This window comes from Pongo abelii, chromosome 15, assembly GCF_028885655.2.
Source record: "Pongo abelii isolate AG06213 chromosome 15, NHGRI_mPonAbe1-v2.0_pri, whole genome shotgun sequence".
Taxonomy (NCBI): domain Eukaryota; kingdom Metazoa; phylum Chordata; class Mammalia; order Primates; family Hominidae; genus Pongo; species Pongo abelii.
The window spans coordinates 75,473,537-75,495,262 of NC_072000.2; the positions used below are offsets into that span (position 1 = coordinate 75,473,537).

General features: G+C 45.2%; 1 protein-coding gene across 1 annotated transcript; it reads right to left on the reverse strand.

Annotated features, from left to right (window-relative positions):
- Positions 1–368: 368 nt before the first annotated feature.
- On the reverse strand, positions 369–21,495 carry LOC134759982 (uncharacterized). The gene is given in 4 exon segments (XM_063715338.1): positions 369–533; positions 6,641–6,877; positions 6,879–7,199; positions 21,292–21,495. Coding segments are annotated over 4 exon segments (927 nt in total).
- Between the last annotated feature and the right edge of the window lie 231 nt (positions 21,496–21,726).

A 21,726-nucleotide genomic window follows, 5' to 3' on the forward strand; every position in this document is an offset into this window, starting at 1 on the left:
ATTTAAAGTATATGGGAGGATGTGTGTAGGTTACATGCAAATACTACACCATTTTATATTGCGGACTTGAGCATCCTTGGATTTTGGTGTCCTGGGGTGAGGGGATCCTGGAATCAATCCCCCTCAGATATCGAATAATGACTGTATTTGTACAGCACTTTACCATTTTCCAACAGCTTTCATATACTACATATCTATAACTACTCTTTAAGGATTAAAAGCCTTAAAAGTCTCTCTCTAGTCCCCACCCCACCATCCTACACCCAGCCTCAGAATTTGGTCTTCTTTTGATGTCTCTTTGCCTCTGGGAGGAGATGTGGGATGTGTTTCGTTGTGAGGATGGAATATCCAGTTCTCCCCGCTCTGCCCTACCTCCGAGCACTTGTCCCCATGCCTGCTCCCCAGCTACCCAGAAGCACCGCATAGAAGAGGCAGCTTTTCCGAAGGGCATCTGCAAAGCACATAGGAGGGCTCTGTCCCAGCCGTGGTGGACAGAGAAAGGTGGAGGATGTCTGAACCAAAACCTTCTTCCCCTGAAGGCAAGAAAAGGGCTCAGTATTTTCACTTGAGCTCGCAAGTAAAAACAATTACATAAGCTTCCCATCTGGCTTCCAAAGCACTTGTGAAACAATTCCATTGCAAGTCCTTTCATTTTATGGGGGCTCTAAAGACAGGGCACAGTTAGAGTTTATCATTGGGAATCTTTGTCCCAATGGTGGCCTTTGTCCCCTCCTGCTGCCTCACTCCTGTCTCTCTGTCCTTTCCTCTCTCACGTGTCTTCCTTCCCTTTCCGCAAATCTCTCCTCCATGAGAGTTCAGCCAAGACTCTATTCAGTCTAACAAGCACTTCCTTAGAGCCCACTCTCCACCAGGCCCCTGCTTGGTGCTGGAGATTCCAGGATGGGCAGGACAAAGCCAGAGGCTCACGGAGCTTAAAAGGGGTGAGGCCCATTCATGACACCCTCCGGAGATGCCTGCTTTCATCCTATTCCACCTTCTACACTCGCCCTTTCACTCGCCCTTTCACAAAACATCTGTCTTCCTGAGATTCTACCATGAGTCAAGTAGTGAGCTAACGGTTGACATGCATTCTTTTTTTTTTTTTTTTTTTTTTTTTTTAGACAGTCTCACTCTGTCGCCTAGGCTGGAGTGCAATGGCACAATCTTGGCTCACTGCAACTGCCACCGCAGTTCAAGAATTCAATTCAAGAATTGAATTGGAGCATTCAAGCAATTCTCCTGCATCAGCCTCCGAGTAGCTGGGACTACAGGTAGGTGCCACCACACCTGGCTAATTTTTGTATTTTTAGTAGAGACATGGTTTCACCATGTTGGCCAGGCTGGCCTCGAACTCCTGGCCTCAGGTGATCCACCTGCCTCGGCCTCCCAAAGTGCTGGGATTACAGGCGCGAGCCACTGTGCCCAGCCAACATGCATTCTTTCATTTCATTTTTCACAACAGTTATTCTTATTCTCTTATTATGCCCATTTTTAGATAAAGAGACTATGGCTCAAGAGGTTATGTAAGTTGCCCAAGGTCACACAGCTAGGAAAGGGCCCAGCCAGCATCCCCGCTACACAGCCTGCCTACCGGCCCCATCCTCCTCCTGGGCCACGCTGCCTCAACCAAAATGCTCAGAATAAAAAGAACAAAGAACAAAGAACTGGACAGAGCATTAACACCATCTCTACCACTCCTCTCTTTTGAGAGTTGGCTTTTTCTTCTTTAAATTGGCAAGTAAAGATTGTATATATTTATGGTATAAAACATGATGTTTATATATATATACACACACACACATTGTAGAATGGCTAAATCAAGCTATTTAACATATGCATTACCTCACACACTTATTTTTTGTAGTGAGAACACTTAAGATCTACTCTCTTAGCAATTTTCAAATATACAACATATTGTTATCAACTATGAGAGTTTGCTTTAAAAAAAAAGTCTAGTGATTCTTTCTAAAAACCAAGGACTTGTGTACCTTAGAGATCATTGTCTCCTCATGTCCCTGAAGTTTTAAAAACCAGATGTTTTGATCACTCCTTTTTTTTTGTTTTTCTGTTTTGTTTTGTTTTTGTTTTTTGAGACAAGGTCTTCCTTTGTCACCCAGACTGGCGTGCGGTGGCTCAGTGGAGCAATCGCAGCTCACTGCAGCCTCCACCTCCCTGGCTCAAGCAATTCTCCCATCTCAGCCTCCAGAGTAGCTGGGACTACAGGTGTGCACCACCATGCCGGCCTAATTTTTGTATTTTTTGTAGAGATGGGTGTCCCACTGTGTTGCCCAGGCTGATCTCAAACTCCTGGGCTCAGGGGATTTTGTATTTTTTGTAGAGATGGGGATCCCACTGTGTTGCCCAGGCTTATCTCAAACTCCTGGGCTCAGGGGATCTGCCTGCCTCAGCCTCCCAATGTGTTGAGTTACAGGTGTGAGCCATTGCACCCAGTCTTGATGACTTCTTTACTCCCTAGAGAGCAGAGAAACCTTTCCTGCCTAGCCTGTGGCCTCGGTCTTAGAAGTCATCTCTTGAGTCCAGCAAGCCTCACAGATGCTGGGCTAGCTTTTCACATCCTTTGAAGTGGTTTTGATGATCTAAGTAAGAAGAGGCACACACTGCCAGTTTACTGCCAAGCTTCACTCTTAGCCCTCCTTTACCCTACAATGCTCTGGGGAGGGGAGGAGATGGCAAAGACCCTCCCCAGGGAGATTTCTGAAGGGTCACATCCAGCACTGGAAAGCGCTGGAGGGCGATGTGTTGGACTGAGTGTAACCTGCATTTGCGTGTGGGTTTCAAGCATCCTCCTAAACAAGCCAAATGTCCAGTAATGGATAGAACCCACAGTAAGATTTTGTGATTTTGGTGTCTAAAGCTGTCTTCCTTTTTTCTTTATTCTACCTCGTCCACCCACTCCAGCCAGCTGAAATTCCCTGTGCCAAAAGTATGGAGAGAAGATGTCAGGAACGTGTGAGAACTCCCCCAGACGGTCTTTTGGAGTCACCCTGCCCTCCCAGACAATTTTGGTGCTGGCTGCCTCCAGGAACCTGACTCTCTCAGTCTCTTACTGTTTCGCTCCGTGGGTCAAGTCTCTGCAAAGCCTTCACGCTGAGCCTTGCCTTGCAGGCAGCCTTTGTGACGCAGTCATCGTGGCTCAGCTAACTGCAGCAGGAAGAGGCAGATATGGAGCTAAAAGCACAGCAGCCGGGATTCCAGGAAAGCGGGAAGTTCTGCAGTTAGCATCAGGTTAGTCTACCAGCGAGAGTGGAGCTGGGTCATAGGCCCAGGTTGAGGGTAAGGACCCTGAGATGGTTTCGCTGTGTCCCCACCTGAATCTCATTTTGAATTGTAGCTCTCATAAGCCCCACGTGTTGTGGGAGGGACCTGGTGAGAGACCATTGAATCGTGCGGGCGATTTCCCCCATACTGTTCTTATGCTGGTGAATGAGTCTCATGAGATCTGATGGTTTTATAAGGAGTTTCCCCTTTTGCTTGGCTCTCATTCTCTCTTGCCTGCTGCCAGGTAAGATGTGCGTTTCGCCTTTGATTGTGAGGCCTCCTCAGCCGTGTGGAACTGTGAGTTCATTAAACCTATTTTTCTTTATAAGTTACCCAGTCTCAGGTATGTGTTTATCAGCAGCATTAGAACAGACTCATACAAACCGCCATCTCTGAGAAGTCCAGTCCTAGAAGGACCGAGTTACTGGGGCAAGACTCATATGGCGCAGGGTGAAGAACAATACCTTGCTGCAACAATCCAGGTGGGCATTTGATTGTCTCATCCATGGTGTTTTTTTTTTTTTTTTTTAGAACTGGGACTTCATGTCAGAGTTGTAGAAGCAACAAGAGTAACTCAATGCCAAATACTGGAAAATTAAAGCTGAGCTACAGAAATGTCTCTAGCTAAAGTCAGGCATACTGGACACCGTTTTTCTAGGACTAACTCCCCAGTTAGAACACACCCCTCACAGTTACTTTCCCCACATGTTCCCACCCCAGTAGCTCCCATGGCTACTACAGAACCATCAGCTATTTTGGGACCAAGGTGATTGGCCCAAGGGTGACTTGTGAAGAAAGATAGGCCAAACCAGGGCCCTTTCCAGAGATGTTTAGACTTGGGGCTCAAGTCTTTGAGACAGCTTCTCCCTGGTGACTGTAGCAGACCCTGTCAATGTCCAACACCTGTCCTCTCATCATTGCTGACTCAATGTGACATCCATCTGTTCTGATGTCACATGATACAGTCCCTTTAATGGATTCTCTGCACACTCTATGGACCAACACGTTCTTCAAATAGTTAATGTGCCATTAATAATCTGATATTCCTGCTTCCTTTCCACTTACATTTTGCTCTGTTAAATGCCAAAAGATCAAGAATAATTTAGTCATTTTTTTTCCACTGGGTTTCACACAGCTTCTTTCAGAGCAGTCAAAAAATTCTTACTTAATTTTGAAGCAAAAGAATCCCTGAAACTCTATAGCCCCTCCCCAGTATCTAGAACCTTTCCTGGGATTTGGAGCTTCTGAGTGGCCCTTTTTAGTACCAGACACCTGAGCCAAACCTTAGTTAGTTTCAGTAAAAGCTCCTCAAGCTTGAAGTTAGGTGAACTTCAAATAAGCTGTCTTCCTAAAGAAACAGATTTAGCTATTTTTGTGCTACGCACTTGCTTCATCTAGTAGATTATAAACTTTTGGAGGAGAAGAAATGAGTGTTAGCTATCTTTGTATTCCTTGGCTCAGTACCTTACACTGAGTAAATATTTAATAAGTACAACTTTGCTACATAAATGAATCATTCAATCACATTCCCTATGTTAAGTATAAAATTAATGACTTAAGCATCATGCATCAAATAGATAACCCCACTAGGATATATCTTAAGTTGTGCTGTTATAGACCTAATGGGTGGTTTTATAATGGACCCCCAATATTAATGAAATTCAGCAAAACTAATTGGCACTTTACTTTTGCATATAGCACACCCAACTGCTAACAGCCAAATTTCCAAGTATGTATCCTACATAGGGAAAACCTTTTGCCTTCCCCATCAAAGAGTGTTTAACTCATTGTTGGGTGAATAGGGAAGTCTCTCCGGCTAAGCAGAAATGGAACCTGCCCAAGGGCATGGAGGAGACACTTTGAATGATCAGGAAGTATTTGGTTAGTCTGGCATAGGCCAGTGTTCAATTAGAAACAAGAGAGAGCCCTTCCTACCGCCTCAATCCAGAAAGCGGGGTCATGGCACCCCTGAAAGATGCTCTGGGGAGAACCCATAGGAAGTGGATACAGAGAGGTCCTGCTGGGTGGCAGATCCAACAGGACATGAGTAGAGACGGAATAACCCCACGAGCCCATGGAGAGAAGCAACAGCTCTAGGGACAATGTGGGTTTCCAAAGGCCTGGGACCCAGGGTTACTCCAGCTTCCCACTTCCTGCTGCACGCAGACTCCCACCCACAGCAGGCCAGGCCCCCCATGTGAAGTCTTCATCCAGCCCTCAGATTTTTGTGAAGGGAGAGAAGGCAGTCCACTCTCAGAGGAACACAGGGACAGGGGTACAGAAATTCCCACCCCTTGTGGGCCAAGAGAGGAAATTAGAGGGCCTGAGGCAGAGAAACACTGTGCTATGCACCTCCATGTTGACTCTACTTCCAGGTGGGCAACCTGGGTGAGAGGTACACACACACATAGATGAACATGCAGGATGCTGGGGTGGCTCAGTGGAAGCACAGAGCTGGGGAGAAGCCTCTGCTCCCCTTGGCCTCTCTGGGCTTCAAGGCTTCCCAGCTCTATCTGGTACTGGGATAGGTCCCGCTGCTGGAGGCCATCCATGGTTCCCCCAGTGTCCACTCCACCATCCAATGGTAACGGCAACCTGGTTTTCCTCTGGGGACCCAGCTTTCCTCCACGCTCAGTCCTCGTGACCTCGTCTTCCTGCTCTAGAAATAGACACACATGCCCTGTGCTGGCCAAACGGTAGGTTCCATCTCCCTGGCCACTGCACTGATTTAAGGGGAGGACATGTGACCAAAACTCAAATGGTCAGCCCAGGGTTCATGGCTGGAATGGAGGAAAGAGGCACCCTTTTTCCATGGGGTGAGGCCAGAGATTTGGGTTGGGGGTGGGGAAGTGAAGGGCATTGTGTGGGGAGTGGGTGCCCGAGAATGAAACCAAACAGAGAGGTCAAGGGAAACAGCACAGCCTTGGCTCAATCCACTACGTCAGCCAAGAAACCTGCTGTGCTTTAACCAGATTGGGTTTTTAGTGCTTACAACTAAATAAGCTCTTCATTTGCATACAACTGCTAATGGTCCTCCCATTAGAAAAGAGAACAAAAGGGGCCAGGTGCTGTGGCTCACGCCTGTAATCCCAGCACTTTAGGAGGCCAAGGCGGGTGGATCACGAAGTCCGGAGATCGAGACTATCCTGGCTAACATGGTGAAACCCTGTCTCTAATAAAAATAGAAAAAATTAGCCGGGCGTGGTGGCAGGCGCCTGTAGTCCCTGCTACTCGAGAGGCTGAGGCAGGAGAATGGTGTGAACCCAGGAGGCAGAGCTTCCAGTGAGCCGAGATCGTGCCACTGCACTCCAGCCTGGGCGACAGAACGAGACTCCAAGACTCCGTCTCAAAAAAAAAAAAAAAAAAAAAAGGAGAACAAAAGGGAGGAAAAAGCCCTGTGCCACTGAGTGACATTACCATGGTGGCAACTTTGAAGGGTCCCTGTTTCATGCCTTTCTCTTTTCTCCTCCAAGAGCATTCGCCACCCAGGCAATACTCCTTTGAGAGGCAGCTTGTGAATTCCAACAACCAGGGAGCATGCCACTTTCTTCCCCACCCGCCCCCTTGCATCACGAAGTCCGATGGTGGAGCAGAGGGCTTTCTGTGAGTTTTAGACTTTTCGTTCCATAGACCAGAAAATTGCTGAAATTAGTAGACATTTGAAGTGGCTCTTCTTCAAGCCCAGAAAAGATTTCTGCTGTTGCTATGTTTAAAAGCCCAGCAGCAAGTTGTTTTGGCTTATGTCTTATTGTTATATAATAAACATGATAAGCTCTGTAAGCTCTGAACATTGGTTGCAAGGATGAAAATAGAGGCCTCACAATAATATGAGCCCTGGAGATGCTTTGTAGAGGGCGGGGGGAAGACAATAGTTTTCTGTGAGTGTTCAAATAGCAATGTATGTAGTAGATTCTAAATTGCTATGTAAATTCCCAAAGGAAACAATAGGGGAAAAAAGAAGAAGGTTATAGATTAAAAGGAACAGGTTATATATTAATGTGAGGGAAAAATGTAACCAACAATCACATGAGAGCTATTTTTAATAAGACAGGGAACCCAGGAGAGGTGGACTGATCTATTGTAGAAAGGAGATAAGCTTTCTACGCTATGTAACAAATTACTATAAACCTAGCGGCTTAATGAAACACAAATTTGTGATCACCTAGGAGCTCAGAGCAGTCCCCAGTAACAGCCAGCAAGAAAGTGAGGCAGAAGTGCAGGTGTGGTGTGGCTGCGTTCTCCGCATAGGGTCTCATAAGGTTGGCATCAAGAATTTAGTTGCTTGTGGTTGTAGGACTGAGTTGCCCACCTACTGCTGGCTGTTACTGGGGACTGCTCTGAGCTCCTGGAGGCCTCTCCTATTTTCTCATCCTGTAGCCCTCTTACAATGTTGCTATTGGCTCCTTCAAGAAAAATTCCTCTCATGCTTCTGATCTCTCTGACTTCTTTGATCTCTAACCTCTACACCCTCTTTTAAAGAGTTCACCTGATTAGGCCAGGCCCACCCACTCAAGGGATGGGATTACAGAGGTTGTGCACACTGGATGAGGGAATCTTGGGGGCCACTTTAGAATTCTATTACAGTGATCAAACTTTTGTGCCAAAGCAGGGACCCACAATGTGTAATTTTAATGCACTACATTATGGACTGAGTGTTTGTGCCTTGCCTCACCCCAATTCATTTGTTGAAGTCCTAACTCCCAATGTGATGGTATTTGGAGGTGGGCCCTTTGGGAAGTAATTTGGTTTCGATGAGGTCATGAGGGTGGGCCCCCATGATGGGATTAGTGTCTTATAAGAAAAGGAACAGAGACCACCTACTCTTTCTCTCTGCCATGTGAGGAACACAGTGAGAAGGCAATCATCTGTAAAGCAGGAAAAGAGCCTTCCCCAGGAGCTGAATCTGCCAGCATCTTGATCTTGGACTTCCCAGCCTCCAGAACTACCAGAGAGAAATGCCTGTTGTCTGAGCCACCTTATGATACCCTGTTACAGCAGCCTGAGCTAAGATGATACTGGAGGCCCAGTTAATCTACCTCAACATGACCCTTTTGTAACACAGGCTAGACAAAGGCTGTGAAAACACTCAGTATCTAGAGTTTTCTGATGTGTGTGTCCTTCCCTATACACTTCATTTGCTTATCCCCTTATTCATTCAACAAAGGAGTTCCTTTACTTTTCTTCTCCTTCCTTCTTTCTTTCTTTCTTCCTTCCTTCCTTCCTTTCTTTCTTTCTTCTTTCTTTTTTTTGACAGGGTTTCACCATGTTGGCCAGGCTGAGCTTGAACTCCTGACCTCAAGCGATCCACCTGCCAAGGCCTCCCAAAGTGCTGGGATTACAGGTGTGAGCCACTGTGCCTGGCCAAGGAGCTCTTATTGTCCTCTCTGCACTGTGCTTGACCCCAGAGCCAGGACTAGGCTGGGGCCAATGAGGCATTGAGCAGACAAAGTTTAAGGAGAAACTCATTTGCACAACCCTGAGAGTGAGTGCCACCTGGCATTGTCTGCCCTCCGCCTCCTCCTGGCCCTTCCAGGCACAAAGGAAACAAAGATTTTTTTTTAAGCCACTTTCTTCCTCAAGACACCCACAGGTTAAGAGGTCAGAAACAGGGCATACCACACTGCCCTTTGGCACCTCAATTGCTCACTTCACAAGAGCACAAAATGTCCCCTAAGAAGAGCAGCTGAATATAATGGAAAAAGTTAAGTGATGATTAACTTCTGACCTTTGATGATTCAAAATTTTAGAGTCATTTTTAACACTATTCAAAGAAAATGTGACACTCATATAAACTTGATGCTACATGTCATTGAATCACAGCTCTAAAGAAACCTACAGGCCGGGTGCGGTGGCTCACACCTGTAATCCCTGCACTTTGGGAGGCCAAGGCGGGTGGATCACGAGGTCAAAAGATCGAGACCATCCTGGCCAACATGGTGAAACCCCCTCTCTACTAAAAATATAAAAAATTAGCTGGGCATGGTGGTGGGCGCCTGTAGTCCCAGCTACTTGGGACACTGAGGCAGGAGAATCACTTGAACCCGGGAGGCAGAGGTTGCAGTGAGCCAAAACTGTGCCACTGCAGTCCAGCCTGGGTGACAGAGCGAGACTCTGTCTCAAAAAAAAAAAAAAAAAAAAAGAAACCTTCACCACCTGTTGCTCTATTGAACTGTTTGTATAGTTTTCTCACATTCCATGAAACATTCCATGTTTCCCAGGCACAAGGTAACTGCCTCTTTCACCCATTTTTTTTCCCTCTCTGTTTTTGGTTTGTTTTTTGTTGTTGTTGTTGTTGTTTGTTTTTTTGAGACAAGATCTCACTCTGTCACCCAGGCTGGAGTGCAATAGCGCAGTCTCAGCTCACTGCAGCCTCAGCCTCCTGGGGTCAATCCATTCTCCCACCTCAGCCTCCCAAGTAGCCGGGACAACAGGCACACACAACCATGCCCAGCTAACTTTGTTATTGGAAAGGGGTTCCAATCCAGAACCCAAGAGAGGGTTCCTGGATCTCATACAAGAAAGAATTCAAGGCAAATCCATAGAGGAAAGTGAAAGCCAGTTTACTAAGGGAGTAAAAGAATGGCTACTCCATAGGCAGAAAAGCCCCGACAGCGGCTGGCTGCCCATTTTTATGGTTATTTCTTGATGATATGCTAAACAAGGGGTGGATTATTCATGCCTCCCCTTTTAAGACCATATAGGGTAACTTCCTGATGTTGCCATGGCATTTGTAACTGTCATGGTGCTGGTGGGAGTGTAGCAGTGAGGACAACCAGAGGTCACTCTCATCACCATCTTGGTTTTGGTGGGTTTTAGCTGGCTTCTTTACTGCAAACTGTTTTATCAGCAAGGTCTTTGTGACCTGTATCTTGTTCTGACCTCTTTCTCATCCTGTGATTTAGAAGGTCTAACTGTCTGGGAATGCAGCCCAGTAGGTCTCGCCTTATTTTACACAGCCCCATTCAAGATGGAGTTGCTCTAGTTCAACCGCCTCTGACAATTTTATTTTTTGTAGATACAAGGTCTCACTATGTTGCCCAGGCTGGTCTCGAACTCCTAGACTCAAGTGATTCTCCTGCCTTGGCCTCCCAAAGTGCTGGGATTACAGGCATGAGTCACCACACTCAGCCTCTCTCTGTCTTTATTTACCATTTTAGTCAGCTGGGGCTCTTGTTAAAAGACTCTTATAAATCTCTTTTTCCTCTGACTTCCATTCATAATACAGAGCTGAGCCACTCACCATCCCATACATTGTCCAGAATGTCTCTTATCTGGCTTCCACTGCCTCTGTTGAGTGTCCATGGGGTCCTGTGGATCCTGTGGTGCAAAGGCTGAGACCTCAGCCCTAAAGCAGAGCCCAGAACAGGAGACCACCACCAAGGCCTCTTGCTTGGATTTTTGGTTTCTTTTGGTGAAAACTTCACTCACTGTTCTCACTCACCCTGCCAGTGGGAAAATGAGCCCATATGAAAATGGTCTTGGGGACTGGGAGCCCTGCTAAACCCTTGTTCAGGTTAAACTCCCTTAAGTAACAGAGAACAGACCTGACTGAGCTTGATCTCCTAGGATATTTCTCTGTGCTGAGAGCCTAACCAGGAAAAATGTTAAACAGATCACTCAGCTGATGGCAAACATATGTGACCAATTCTCAGCCTCAGCCACAGAAGGGACTTGATGGGTGGGACCTTGGCACCACCCCTTCCCCCACTGCCCCCACTGCCTTGGTCTAAATCTGCATCTTGTAGAATTCTTTGCACAACAGCAGACCTATTGTGAGGACTTTCCTTCTCCCTAACCCCATCCCCCTATCAAGTAAGATGTTTACTTCCCGTACTAGAAGGGGGCGGGCATGCAGGCAGAAATAGAAGGAATTCTAACCATAGCTAACCAAAGTCAGATTTCCAGGCCGCTCCACTCACCGGGGTCTGCTTTAACCTCTGGGAACAAAGTAAACAAAAAGCTGGATTGTTGCATCCTGCTCTGAAGGTTAAAATTTTGATTCAAGGTTAAAGTTTTGATTTCTTCTGTGTCTCACAGCCTTTTGTTTCACTCTGATGCTATTATTTACTCATCCTTTTGCACAGGAGGTCACTTAGTATGGACGAGAAGAACTTGAGGCTGAGCCTGCACCTATGGTCTGTCGGAACGTAAGGAAGCCAGTTCATTTCTCCCAATCTCAATGTCCTCATCTGTAAAAGTAGGGAAATTATACTGGGCTTGCTGGGTTGGTTTGTGTGTGTATGTGTGAACTATAAATGCTTGAAAACTACTACCCCTTTCAGAAAGGGTTACTACTGCTATTACTGTTATCTGTGCCTTTATGTATGTATTACTGATCTGTCTCCTCTACTAGGCTATGCATTTGAGAGCAAGAATTGTGTCTGTATTGCTAACAGCAATTCCAGTGCCTGACAAAGAGGAGGTGCTGTGGAAGCCAAAGCAACTCCATCTTGGATGCTAATCCATCACTTTAACTTCTGATTAACCCTTGTTCTAGGAGGTCCTCTAAGATTTCCAGTTTATTTGATGTTCCTTGTGTGAGAGTAGGTACTTACTGTAAATCCTGCCCTGAGGTCAAAACAACCTTGATGTTATAGGACTTCAATTGTTCTACACATCCATTCTGAATCACATATACCCTTTCCCAATAGCATATAAGCCCTGGTCATGAGAATAGATGGTGCAGGATCCACCATCTTGCCTCACCGCTGCCTGAGACACAGACATGGCTTCTGTTTGTAAGTCCTATTAAGTGTTTATTTCTGAGGAACTGGACATGTCAGCCTCTTTCTTCAGCCTCTCAGCTTCCTTGGACTTTTGGGGGTAGATTTGCATAGGTCTGGCCCCCATGGAACAGGTGCTCCATCAAGGAGTAGGTGCTGAGCATTTAGATTTAGGCGAGGGGCAGCAGCCACCAGGAAGGAAGAGTCTATGCATAATTACCTGCCCTACTTCCTGAGTCAGGGGTTCTCAAATTCTTTGTGTTCAGGACACATTTGAAGAGCAGGCACTTTCAGACAACAGTGACTCAGCAATTATTGCAACTTAATCCCTACTACTGAAGAACGACATCTCATAATGTCTACATAAGCAACCACTATGATCCCACCATTTACTGGGATGCGCTTCAGCACTGTGGTTAGAAGGTGGAACGCTGACTGCCTGAATGTCCTTCCTCTAATATACACAAGAAGAATTCTCACCTGTCTAGTTAACCACTATATTTCTTGGTCCCTGGCTTGACAACATACCTCTTACCTCCTCACAGCACTACATAGTGTGCTGGTGTGCAGTCATGTTTCAGGCAAGCACTTCAAATTTGCCCTTGGAATTCCAGGATTTTGCTTTTGCAGTTTCTAATTGTCAACAATCCTGAAGGCCCTTGACATGTGGTCATTTGTAATTTTGCTGAGATGTCTTTTTTTTTTTTTTTTTTTTGAGAGAGAGTCTCGCTCTGTCGTCCAGGCTGGAGTGCGGTGGCGTGATCTCAGCTCACTGCAATCTCTGCCTCCTGGGTTCAAGCAATTCTCCTGCCTCAGCCTCCTGAGTAGCTGAGATTACAGGCACGTGCCACCACACCCAGCTAATTTTTGTATTTTTAGTAGAGATGGGGTTTCACCATGTTGGTAAGGCTGATCTCGAACTCCTGACATCATGATCCACCCATCTTGGCCTCCCAAAGTGCTGGGATTACAGGCATGAGCCACTGCGCCCGGCCTGAGATGTCATTTTTTAAAAATTAGTTTATAAGTAATACATAAGTATATGTGTATTCCAAAATGTCTATACAATAAAAAAAATATGGAAGAAAACCTGTAGAAGTTTTCCTTTATTGGTACCAGTCACAGTAGGCCATGTTATACTACAGTAATAAATGTCTCCAAACCTCAGTGACTTTATTCATTTATTTATTTATTTGTCCCGTATTGCCCAGGCTGGTCTTAAACTTCTGGCCTTAAGCAATCCTCCTACCTCAGCCTCCCAAAGTGCTGGGATTACAGGTGTGAGGTTTTTTTCTTGTTCACACTACATGTTTTTCTATTTTTATTTTTCTTTTTAAAAATTATTTATTTATTTATTTATTTTGAGACAGAGTCTGGCTCTTTCCCCCAAGCTGGAGTGCAGTGGAGCGATCTTGGCTTACTGGAAACTCTGCCTCCTGGGTTCAAGTGATTCTCCTGCCTCAGCCTCCCGAGTAGCTGGGATTACAGGTGTGCACCACCACACCCAGCAAATTTTTGTATTTTAGTAGAGACAGGGTTTCACTATGTTGGCAGGGCTGGTCTCAAACTCCTGACCTCAGGTGACCTGCCTACCTCTGCTTCCCAAAGTGCTGGGATTACAGGCATTAGCCACTGCGCCCAGCCTTTATTAATTTTTTATTTTTTATTTGAGACGGAGTCTTGTTCTGTTGCTCAGGCTGGAGTGCAGTGGCACAATCTCAGCTCACTGCAATCTCCACCTCCTGGGTTCAAGCGATCCTCCCACCTCAGCCTCACAAGTAGCTGGGGTTACAGGCACGTGCCACCATACCTAGCTAATTTTTGTGCTTTTAGTACATGCAGGGTTTCACCATGTTGGCCAGGCTGATCTCAAACTCCTGACCTCAAGTGATCTGCCCACCTTGGCCTCCCACAGTGCTGGGATTACAGGCCTGAGCTACGGCGCCCGGCCATGCATGTTTTTCATGAGTCCACTACAGCTCTGCTTTTTACCATCTTGACTCCAGAACCAAAACTGATGGAAGAACCTAACCTCTATCTGAAATATCACCGATCTCGTGGCAGAAGGAAAAAGACAAGGCAAAAGGTGCCCTGACTTCTAAAACTTTGCACAAAAATGACCAACATTAGTTATTGGCCAGAGCAAGTAATATGGTCATTCCTGAGGTCAATAGTGTGGGAAAATAGCCTCCTGCAGAGAGGGGCACTGCAGGGCAAGAAACTGGAATGTTTGGTAATGGAGAATACCATCGTCCAGGACCTCCTCCAACAACTACTTCTCTCCCAGAAGCAACTGTTCCTGACAGTTCAGTGTGCATCCTTTCAGTCTCCTTTCCTATGTATTTGCTGACATATCTCTACAGGCATACACATAAATATCGAATTTTGCATGTATTTTTCTGCAACTTGCTCTGTTCACTTGATATGCTTTGGAGACCTTTCATCTCAGTATGTATAAGTCTACCCGACTCTCTCTAACAATAGCATGGTGTTTCATACCATAATATATTTAAATTCTTGGTATACATTTTGGATCTTTTCAATATGTTTTGATATTACAAATAATGCTGCAATATGTATTCATATAGATGCATATATCTTTGTGAATATATGTATTTCGGAATGATAGGTTTCTAGAAATAAGTTGTTAAAGTATGTATGCATTGCAGTTTTTAATAGATACTAGCAATTTGCCTTGAAAAATGCCTTCATCAATGTTCACAGCCACTAGAAACATGAAAGTGCCTGATTTCCCAAATCTTCAACAACTCAATATTATCAATTTTTTTCTCTTCTGTAAATCTGATGGATTTTAAAAGGGTAATTCATTGTTTGAATATACTTAATATATCACTTCTCGGCCTTTTGGCTAAGATCAGGTGAATACACTTAATGTATTTTTTTGCTTACAGTGAGGTTGAGTACTGTTCATATTTATTGGCTAATTTCACAATTTCACAATTTTTTTTCTCTTGTGAATTGTCTGTTTCCATTCTTTACCCATTTCCTAGTGATTTTAAATCTTTTTGTTTCATCTTTTTCTTTTAGATTTGAACAAACCATTTTATGTATTTTCTCAATACTAATCTGTCTATATTACCATTTGTGAATACAAACATGTCTCCATTATATCAGAAATCCATCCCTAAACACCAGAAACTGAATGAAAATACTAATGAGGATTCCATTTCCTATCAATATAACACTGCCAGTCAATTTCCTAAAACACCAGAATATGTCAATGTATTTAACAAATTATTTAGTACATAAGATGCATACAACATTGCTTCCTTTAAATCTTTTTAGAGAAGGGATCTTACTCTGATGCCCAGGCTGGAGTACAGTGGCATGATCATATTTCACTGCAGCCTGTAAATCCTGAGCTCAAGCAATCCTCCCACCTCAGCCTCCTGAGTAGCTGGGACTACAGGTGAGTGCCACCACACCTGGCTAAGTTTCTAATTTTTGGTAGAAAGAGTCTTGCTATATTGACCAGGCTGCTCTCAAACTTCTGGCCTCAAGCAGTCCTCCTGCCTTGACCTTCCTAAGTGCTGGGATTAGGCGTGAGCCACCCCACCTCACAAAACATTGTTTCCTGATCACCAAACAGTTCATGTGACTTTTAACAGACATTTGCTTGTGTGTAGCCATCAACATCCTACTCACATCCCTTTGTTAACACTTGGTACTTTTCAAAACATCTGCATGTGATTCTGACATCCTTCCAATTATAATTGGAAAGTAACTGGAAAATTCTTCCCCTTTCCCTCCCACACATCCTACTTTGTTTAAAAATATTATCTTGAGTTTGGGGAATGTACAAATAAAATGTTCTACATAAACATTGGTTCAAAAATATTCTATTGGAGAGATATGTACATTTTATGAGGTCTGAGTGTTGAAGATAAGAGGAGTTCTACTGAGAAAAGATTACCTGGGGAGGCTGCTTGTCAGGTATACTCAAAAAGGTTTACTTTCAGCCTAGCCGTTTTGGATTTTTGTTTGTTTTTTGAGACAGTCTCACTCTGTTGCCCAGGGTGTAGTGCAGTGGCACAAACTCAGCTCACTGCAACCTCCGCCTCCCAGGTTCAAATGATTCTCCTGCCTCAGCCTCCCGAGTAGATGGGATTACAGGTGCCTGCTACCATGCCCAGCTAATCTTTGTATTTTTAGTAGAGATGGGGTTTCTCCATGTTGGTCAGGCTGGTCTTGAACTCCTGACCTCAGGTGATCCGTCCACCGCAGCCTCCCAAAGTGCTGGGATTATAGGCATGAGCCACTGCACCACACCCATTTTGTTTTCAATTTTGTTCATGGTATCTTTTTAGATGCAAAATTTGCCACTTTATGTAAACAAACTGTCAGTTATTTTGTTTAAGGTTTCTGGATTTAAATCTTGTTTTAGGAGATTTTCCCCATCTCAGGATTTTTTTTCGAATTCTGCTAAATATATTTTAAAGTTGTTAGTTTTGTTTTATGCTCAGCTCTTTGGTCATAAGGAATTAATTGTTAAGTAAGGTATGAGGTGGAGTGGGGCAATCTAACTTTTCTCTGTCCCCAAACAAGTGGCATATCAATCCAATGCTATGTACTGAATATTTTATTCTGTCTCCAGTTGGTTTGAAATGCCACTATCTTAGCCCATTTGTGCTGCTATCGCAGAATTCCTGAGATTGGGTGATTTATAATAAACAGAAATTCATTGGCTCACAGTTCTGGAGGCTGAGAAGTCCAGTATCAAGGCACTGGCAGCTGGTGAGGGCCTTCTTGCTTGTCATTGTATGGCAGAAGTGGAAGGGCAAGAGCGCAAGAGAGCAAACCCACTCCCACCAGCCCTTAAAGGCATGAATATGTTCATGAAGATGGATTCCTCATGACCTAAACACTTCCCATTAGCCCCGACCTCCCAACACTGTCACATTGGGAATTAAGTTTCCAAAATATGAATTCTGGGAGACACATTCAAACTGTAGCATTGTGTAACTTACATTCTTGAGATTTAAAAAAATGTATTCAGTATAATAAAGCATCAAATTTCATAGTGAAGCTAGGATACAAAAATGGAGTCTTAGGGAGAATGAGATTAATTATCAGCATTCATGTATCAACACCAACATTCTCTGCTCGTTGTGGTTGTCATAAAGGTAAAACTTCTTGTATGTGACAAACTAATCTGATAGGAAGACAACCGCTAATGACGCATGTCAAGGGATCTAAGAAAGTGAGATGCTATTACAAATAACTGGAGTCTTGTAGGAATAGAATTATTATTATTATTATTATTATTATTATTTATTATTTTGAGACAGAGTCTTGCACTGTCGCCAAGGCTGGGAGTGCAGTGGTGTGATCTCAGCTCACTGCAACCTCCACCTCCTCAGTTAAAGCGATTCTCATGTCTCAGCCTCTGGAGTAGCTGGGATTACAAGCACAGTCCAACACGCCTGGCTAATTTTTGTTATTTTTTTTAGAGATGGTGTTTCACCATGTTGGCCAGGCTGGTCTCAAACTCCTAGCCTCAAGTGATGTGTCCACCTTGGCCTCCCAAAGTGCTGGGATTACAGGTGTAAGCCACTGCGCCCAGCCAGAATAGAATTATTAAAGATTCAAAGAGATCATTTTATTTTTCAGTTATTCTTGACTATGTTTTACTTCGGGCTTTTGTAGGTTTGATGATGTTCAAGAATTCTATGATTCAAGGCCAGGCATGGTGGCTCATGCCAGCACTTTGGGAGGCCAAGGTAGGAGGATTGCTTGAGGATAAAAGTTCAAGACCAGCCTGGGCAACATAGCAAGACCCCATCTCTACAAAAAATTTTTAAAATTTTAAAAATAAGAAACAAAAAAATTCTAGGATTTAGTAGTTCTGGGTAAGTCCCCCAAAACATTCAGGTTCTGTTGTTTTATGAGCTTTCCTGGTCCCAGAAATTCACCTGCAACTGATACCACCTTGGCCCACACACTTTGTGAAAGGGAAGACTGCCCTCTCTACTTCCATTTTCTTCTCTTCCCCTCAGTCATTCCTCAACCCACGGCAGTGACTGCTAGGGACTGCTTCCATCTGACAGCTTCTTCCCCACGCCTCAGAAATGCCTCATCCAGGAAAGTCTAGTAAGAGAAGTTTGAAGATGCTGGACTGGAGCTAGACGGTTGGGGAAGGGGTGGCTGACATTATTTGGTGATGTCTTTGAGCCCACTGTGTCCCAAGGAGATGGACTGAAAATCAGGTAAATTAGCAGATGAATTGACAATTGCCCCCAAGAGAGAGATAAACAGAGTTGAACAGAGTGCAGCAGGAAAGGATAGTGGCCCAGATGTCTTTCTCCTCTCATCTTCTCTCTCTCTGTGTGTGCGTGCACACACACATGCACAGACTCCTTTGTGTCTCAAGAAAACAGCTTCATCTGCACCCTGAGGGAAGACTGGACGGCAGCATAAAACGAGAGGGGCAGCCGGGGCTGAGGAGGCAACAGTGCCAGCTGTGTGAGCAATTTGGAGAATGGCGTGGCCAGGAAAGGGTATTGATGGCTGCCAATCTGGGCTGTGGACCTCCTGGACATGGGCTGCCCTCCAGCCATCCAGCAGGTTCCTTCTCATTGTTTTAGGGGACTTTTACATCTGGAGGGCTCCACCTCCAAAACCCAAACCCTCTATGTCCCTGCCAGAGCTTCTCAAACTCTTCCTCCTGAGCCACTCCCAGCAACCAGAAGCCTCAACTCCTAACTTTGGAAAGGACAAGGCCCCATCAGTCCCACCCTAGGTAAATGTGATGTTTCTCTGCTGTCTTCAGCTTTACCTTTAAAACTGAAGCACAGTTGGTGTTCTATGTCATGTTTCTGTACTTGTTTTGATATTTTTCAAAATGTGTTTTCAATGTCATGCCTAGCTCTTCCTCTCCCTCCCCATTAGATCCTATTATAAAACCCAGCACTGCTCTGTGCTTCATGGTGCTCATTTCAACTGTAATTAATTCCTGTTTGCCAGTTGTTTACATGCTGTCTTTCCCACTAGAGTGTAAGCTTCAGGAAGCCAGTGGCCATGCCTGTCTGGGTCGTCACCTCTGCATTCCCAGTGCCTTGCCAGAGCCTGGCCCCAGCTATAGCTTTTGGCTTTTGTGGTTACAGCCCTCTTGTAAGAAGGCTGATGTGAGAATTTCAGGCCTCATGAAGGTCATATGACTGTGCCTCCTTTCATAAGCAGAAAGGCCTAGGTCCACAGCCTGACAAATGGGCTATTGTTCATGAAGAGTTCAGGTGAGAGGTGCAATCCATCACAGCTCCAGGCCAGCCCTATCGCAACTCCTTGCACCCTCCCAGTGACCCGGTGACCGGGGAGACAATGACATCACCTCAGAATACATAAACAAAGGACACCCTGTTCTTCAAGGAGAATTACACTTTTTAGCCCATTCTTGCCGTAATATAGTGCATAAATATCATCTCTCAGAGTTTCCTAGATTCAGTTCAAGGGCATAGATGATTTGGTAGGTATTTGACTTACAGAAGTTTTCTGAAGTCAGAGAATAAATTGAAGCACGTTTCGCTGAGGGTAGGAAAACAACTCAATTTGGAAGAAGAGCTGATTTCTCAGGTAAGTAATTGTAAGTTATATCAACCTCTCTCACCTTTGGGTCTAGTTTTCTCATCTCCTACACAAACCTTTGGTGACAACTTTCATCCTTATCATTCTTTTTTTTTTTTTTTTGAGACAGGGTCTTGCTGTGTTGCCCAGGCTGGTCTTGAACTCCTGGGCTCAAACCATCCTCCTGCCTCAGCCTCCCAAAGTGCTCAGTTACAAGTGTAAGCCACCATGCCTGGCCTCATCCTATCATTCTTAATATCCACAGAACACTATTCAGAAAATTCATTGGTTAAAAAAATGTCAGTTCCTCAAAACAGCAAAGTACTATCTCCAAGTTCCATGTAAAGTGTGTGATTAAACACTTTAGTCAGAGCATTTAAAGACAGTGCTAAAGAAAGGTAGTAAGCAACCTGAATTGTGGAATAGTTATTATCCTAACTGCTTGCATTTATTGAGTGTTTATTATGTGCAAGATATTAGGCTGAGTTATTTGCATGGTTTAGCTCATTTAATCCTCATAGCACACATGTGAGGTATTGTATTAGTCTATTCTCATGCTGCTAATAAAGACATATTACTGGGTAATTTATAAAGGAGAGAGGTTTAACTAGCTCACAGTTCCACATGGCTGGGGAGGCCTCAAAATCATGGCGGAAGACAAAGGAAGAGCATGGCGGCAGGCAAAAGAGCTTGCGTAGGGGAACTCTCCTTTATAAAACCAACAGATCTCATGAGACTTATTCACTGTCACAAGAACAGCGTGGGAAAGACCCGAACCCATGATTCAATCACCTCCCACCGGGTCCCTCCCACAATGTGGGAATTATGGGAGCTACAACTCAAGATGAGATTTGGGTGGGGCCAAATCTTATATTAGGGAGAATTATTATTCCCATTTCATAGATGAGGAAATGGATACTTGGAGAGCACATGTAACTTACTCTAGATCCTGTGCCTTATGGGGAACAGAGCCAGAGCTCTGATGCTGATTTACATTATTCTGTGGTCCAGGCTCTTAACCACTGGCCATGAAAAAGCAACGAATGAATATTTGTATTTGAGAAAGAAAGAAACTTCTGTCACTCCAAGTACAAGTGCTGGTTAGCTTGTGTTGCCCAATTCAGGGCCTAACAGTCTTCTTTCAACTAACAAATTTATAAAAATCCTTTGTAAATGGCCTATTTATTTATTTATTGTGAGACAGGGTCTCACTGTGTCACCCAGTCTGGAGGGCAGTGGTTCGATGATGGCTCACTGCAGTTTCCACCTCTTGGGCTCAAACCATTCTCCTGCCTCAGCCTCCCAAGTAGCTGGGACTACAGGTGCACCACTATATCCACCTATTTTTTGATTTTTTTGTAAAGACAGGATATCACTATGTTGCCCAGGCTGGTCTCAAACTTCTGAGCTCAAGGATCCCCCCACCTTGGCCTCCTAAAGTGCTAGGATTATAGGCATTACCCACCATGCCCAGACTATTGATTCATTTTTTTTTGGGTGAGTGAAAATATGTTGTTCTCTTAAAAATGTTAAACTGATGGCAGTAGCGGGCCATCTGGAGCATCTGCTGCCATCGCGTCGGCCGTGGCAGCAGGGACGCAGGCAGTGGCAGCAGGAACGGCAATGGCAGCAGTGGGACCCCTGTGCCCCACGTCCCTGAGGCAGCCAACTGCATCGTCCCACTCTGGCGTGGCTAGGTGAGACCCACTTCCAGGCCCAGAGCCTCTACCGCTCCGGACCCTGGCCCCGTGTGGCTGCTCTCACTCGCAGCCACAGCAAGGAGGGCACAAGAAGGAAGTGGACAGTCCCCAGAGCCTGCTCCTGGGAGCCTCCTGGAGCCCACCGCCCGAGAGGCCACTATGATGGAGCGGGCTGAGCTGCCCACTGGTGGGGGAGCAGTGCAGTCGGGCATGGAGGAGCAGGCAGAGACTGGCCCAGTGAGGACCTGGAGGCCCCGGCCCAGGCTGCAAGGAGGCGTGGCTGGGGCTGCATACTCCACAGACCGAGTGGGAGCCGGGGACAAGCAGAAGCCCCACCCCTTCCGAGTTGGTGGGGTGGAAGCTCCCCGGGTGCAGCCTGCAGCCACCCTGCCATGGCTACAGACCCAGGCATCTGTGCACTCTTGGGGGCCCAGGAAGGCCCC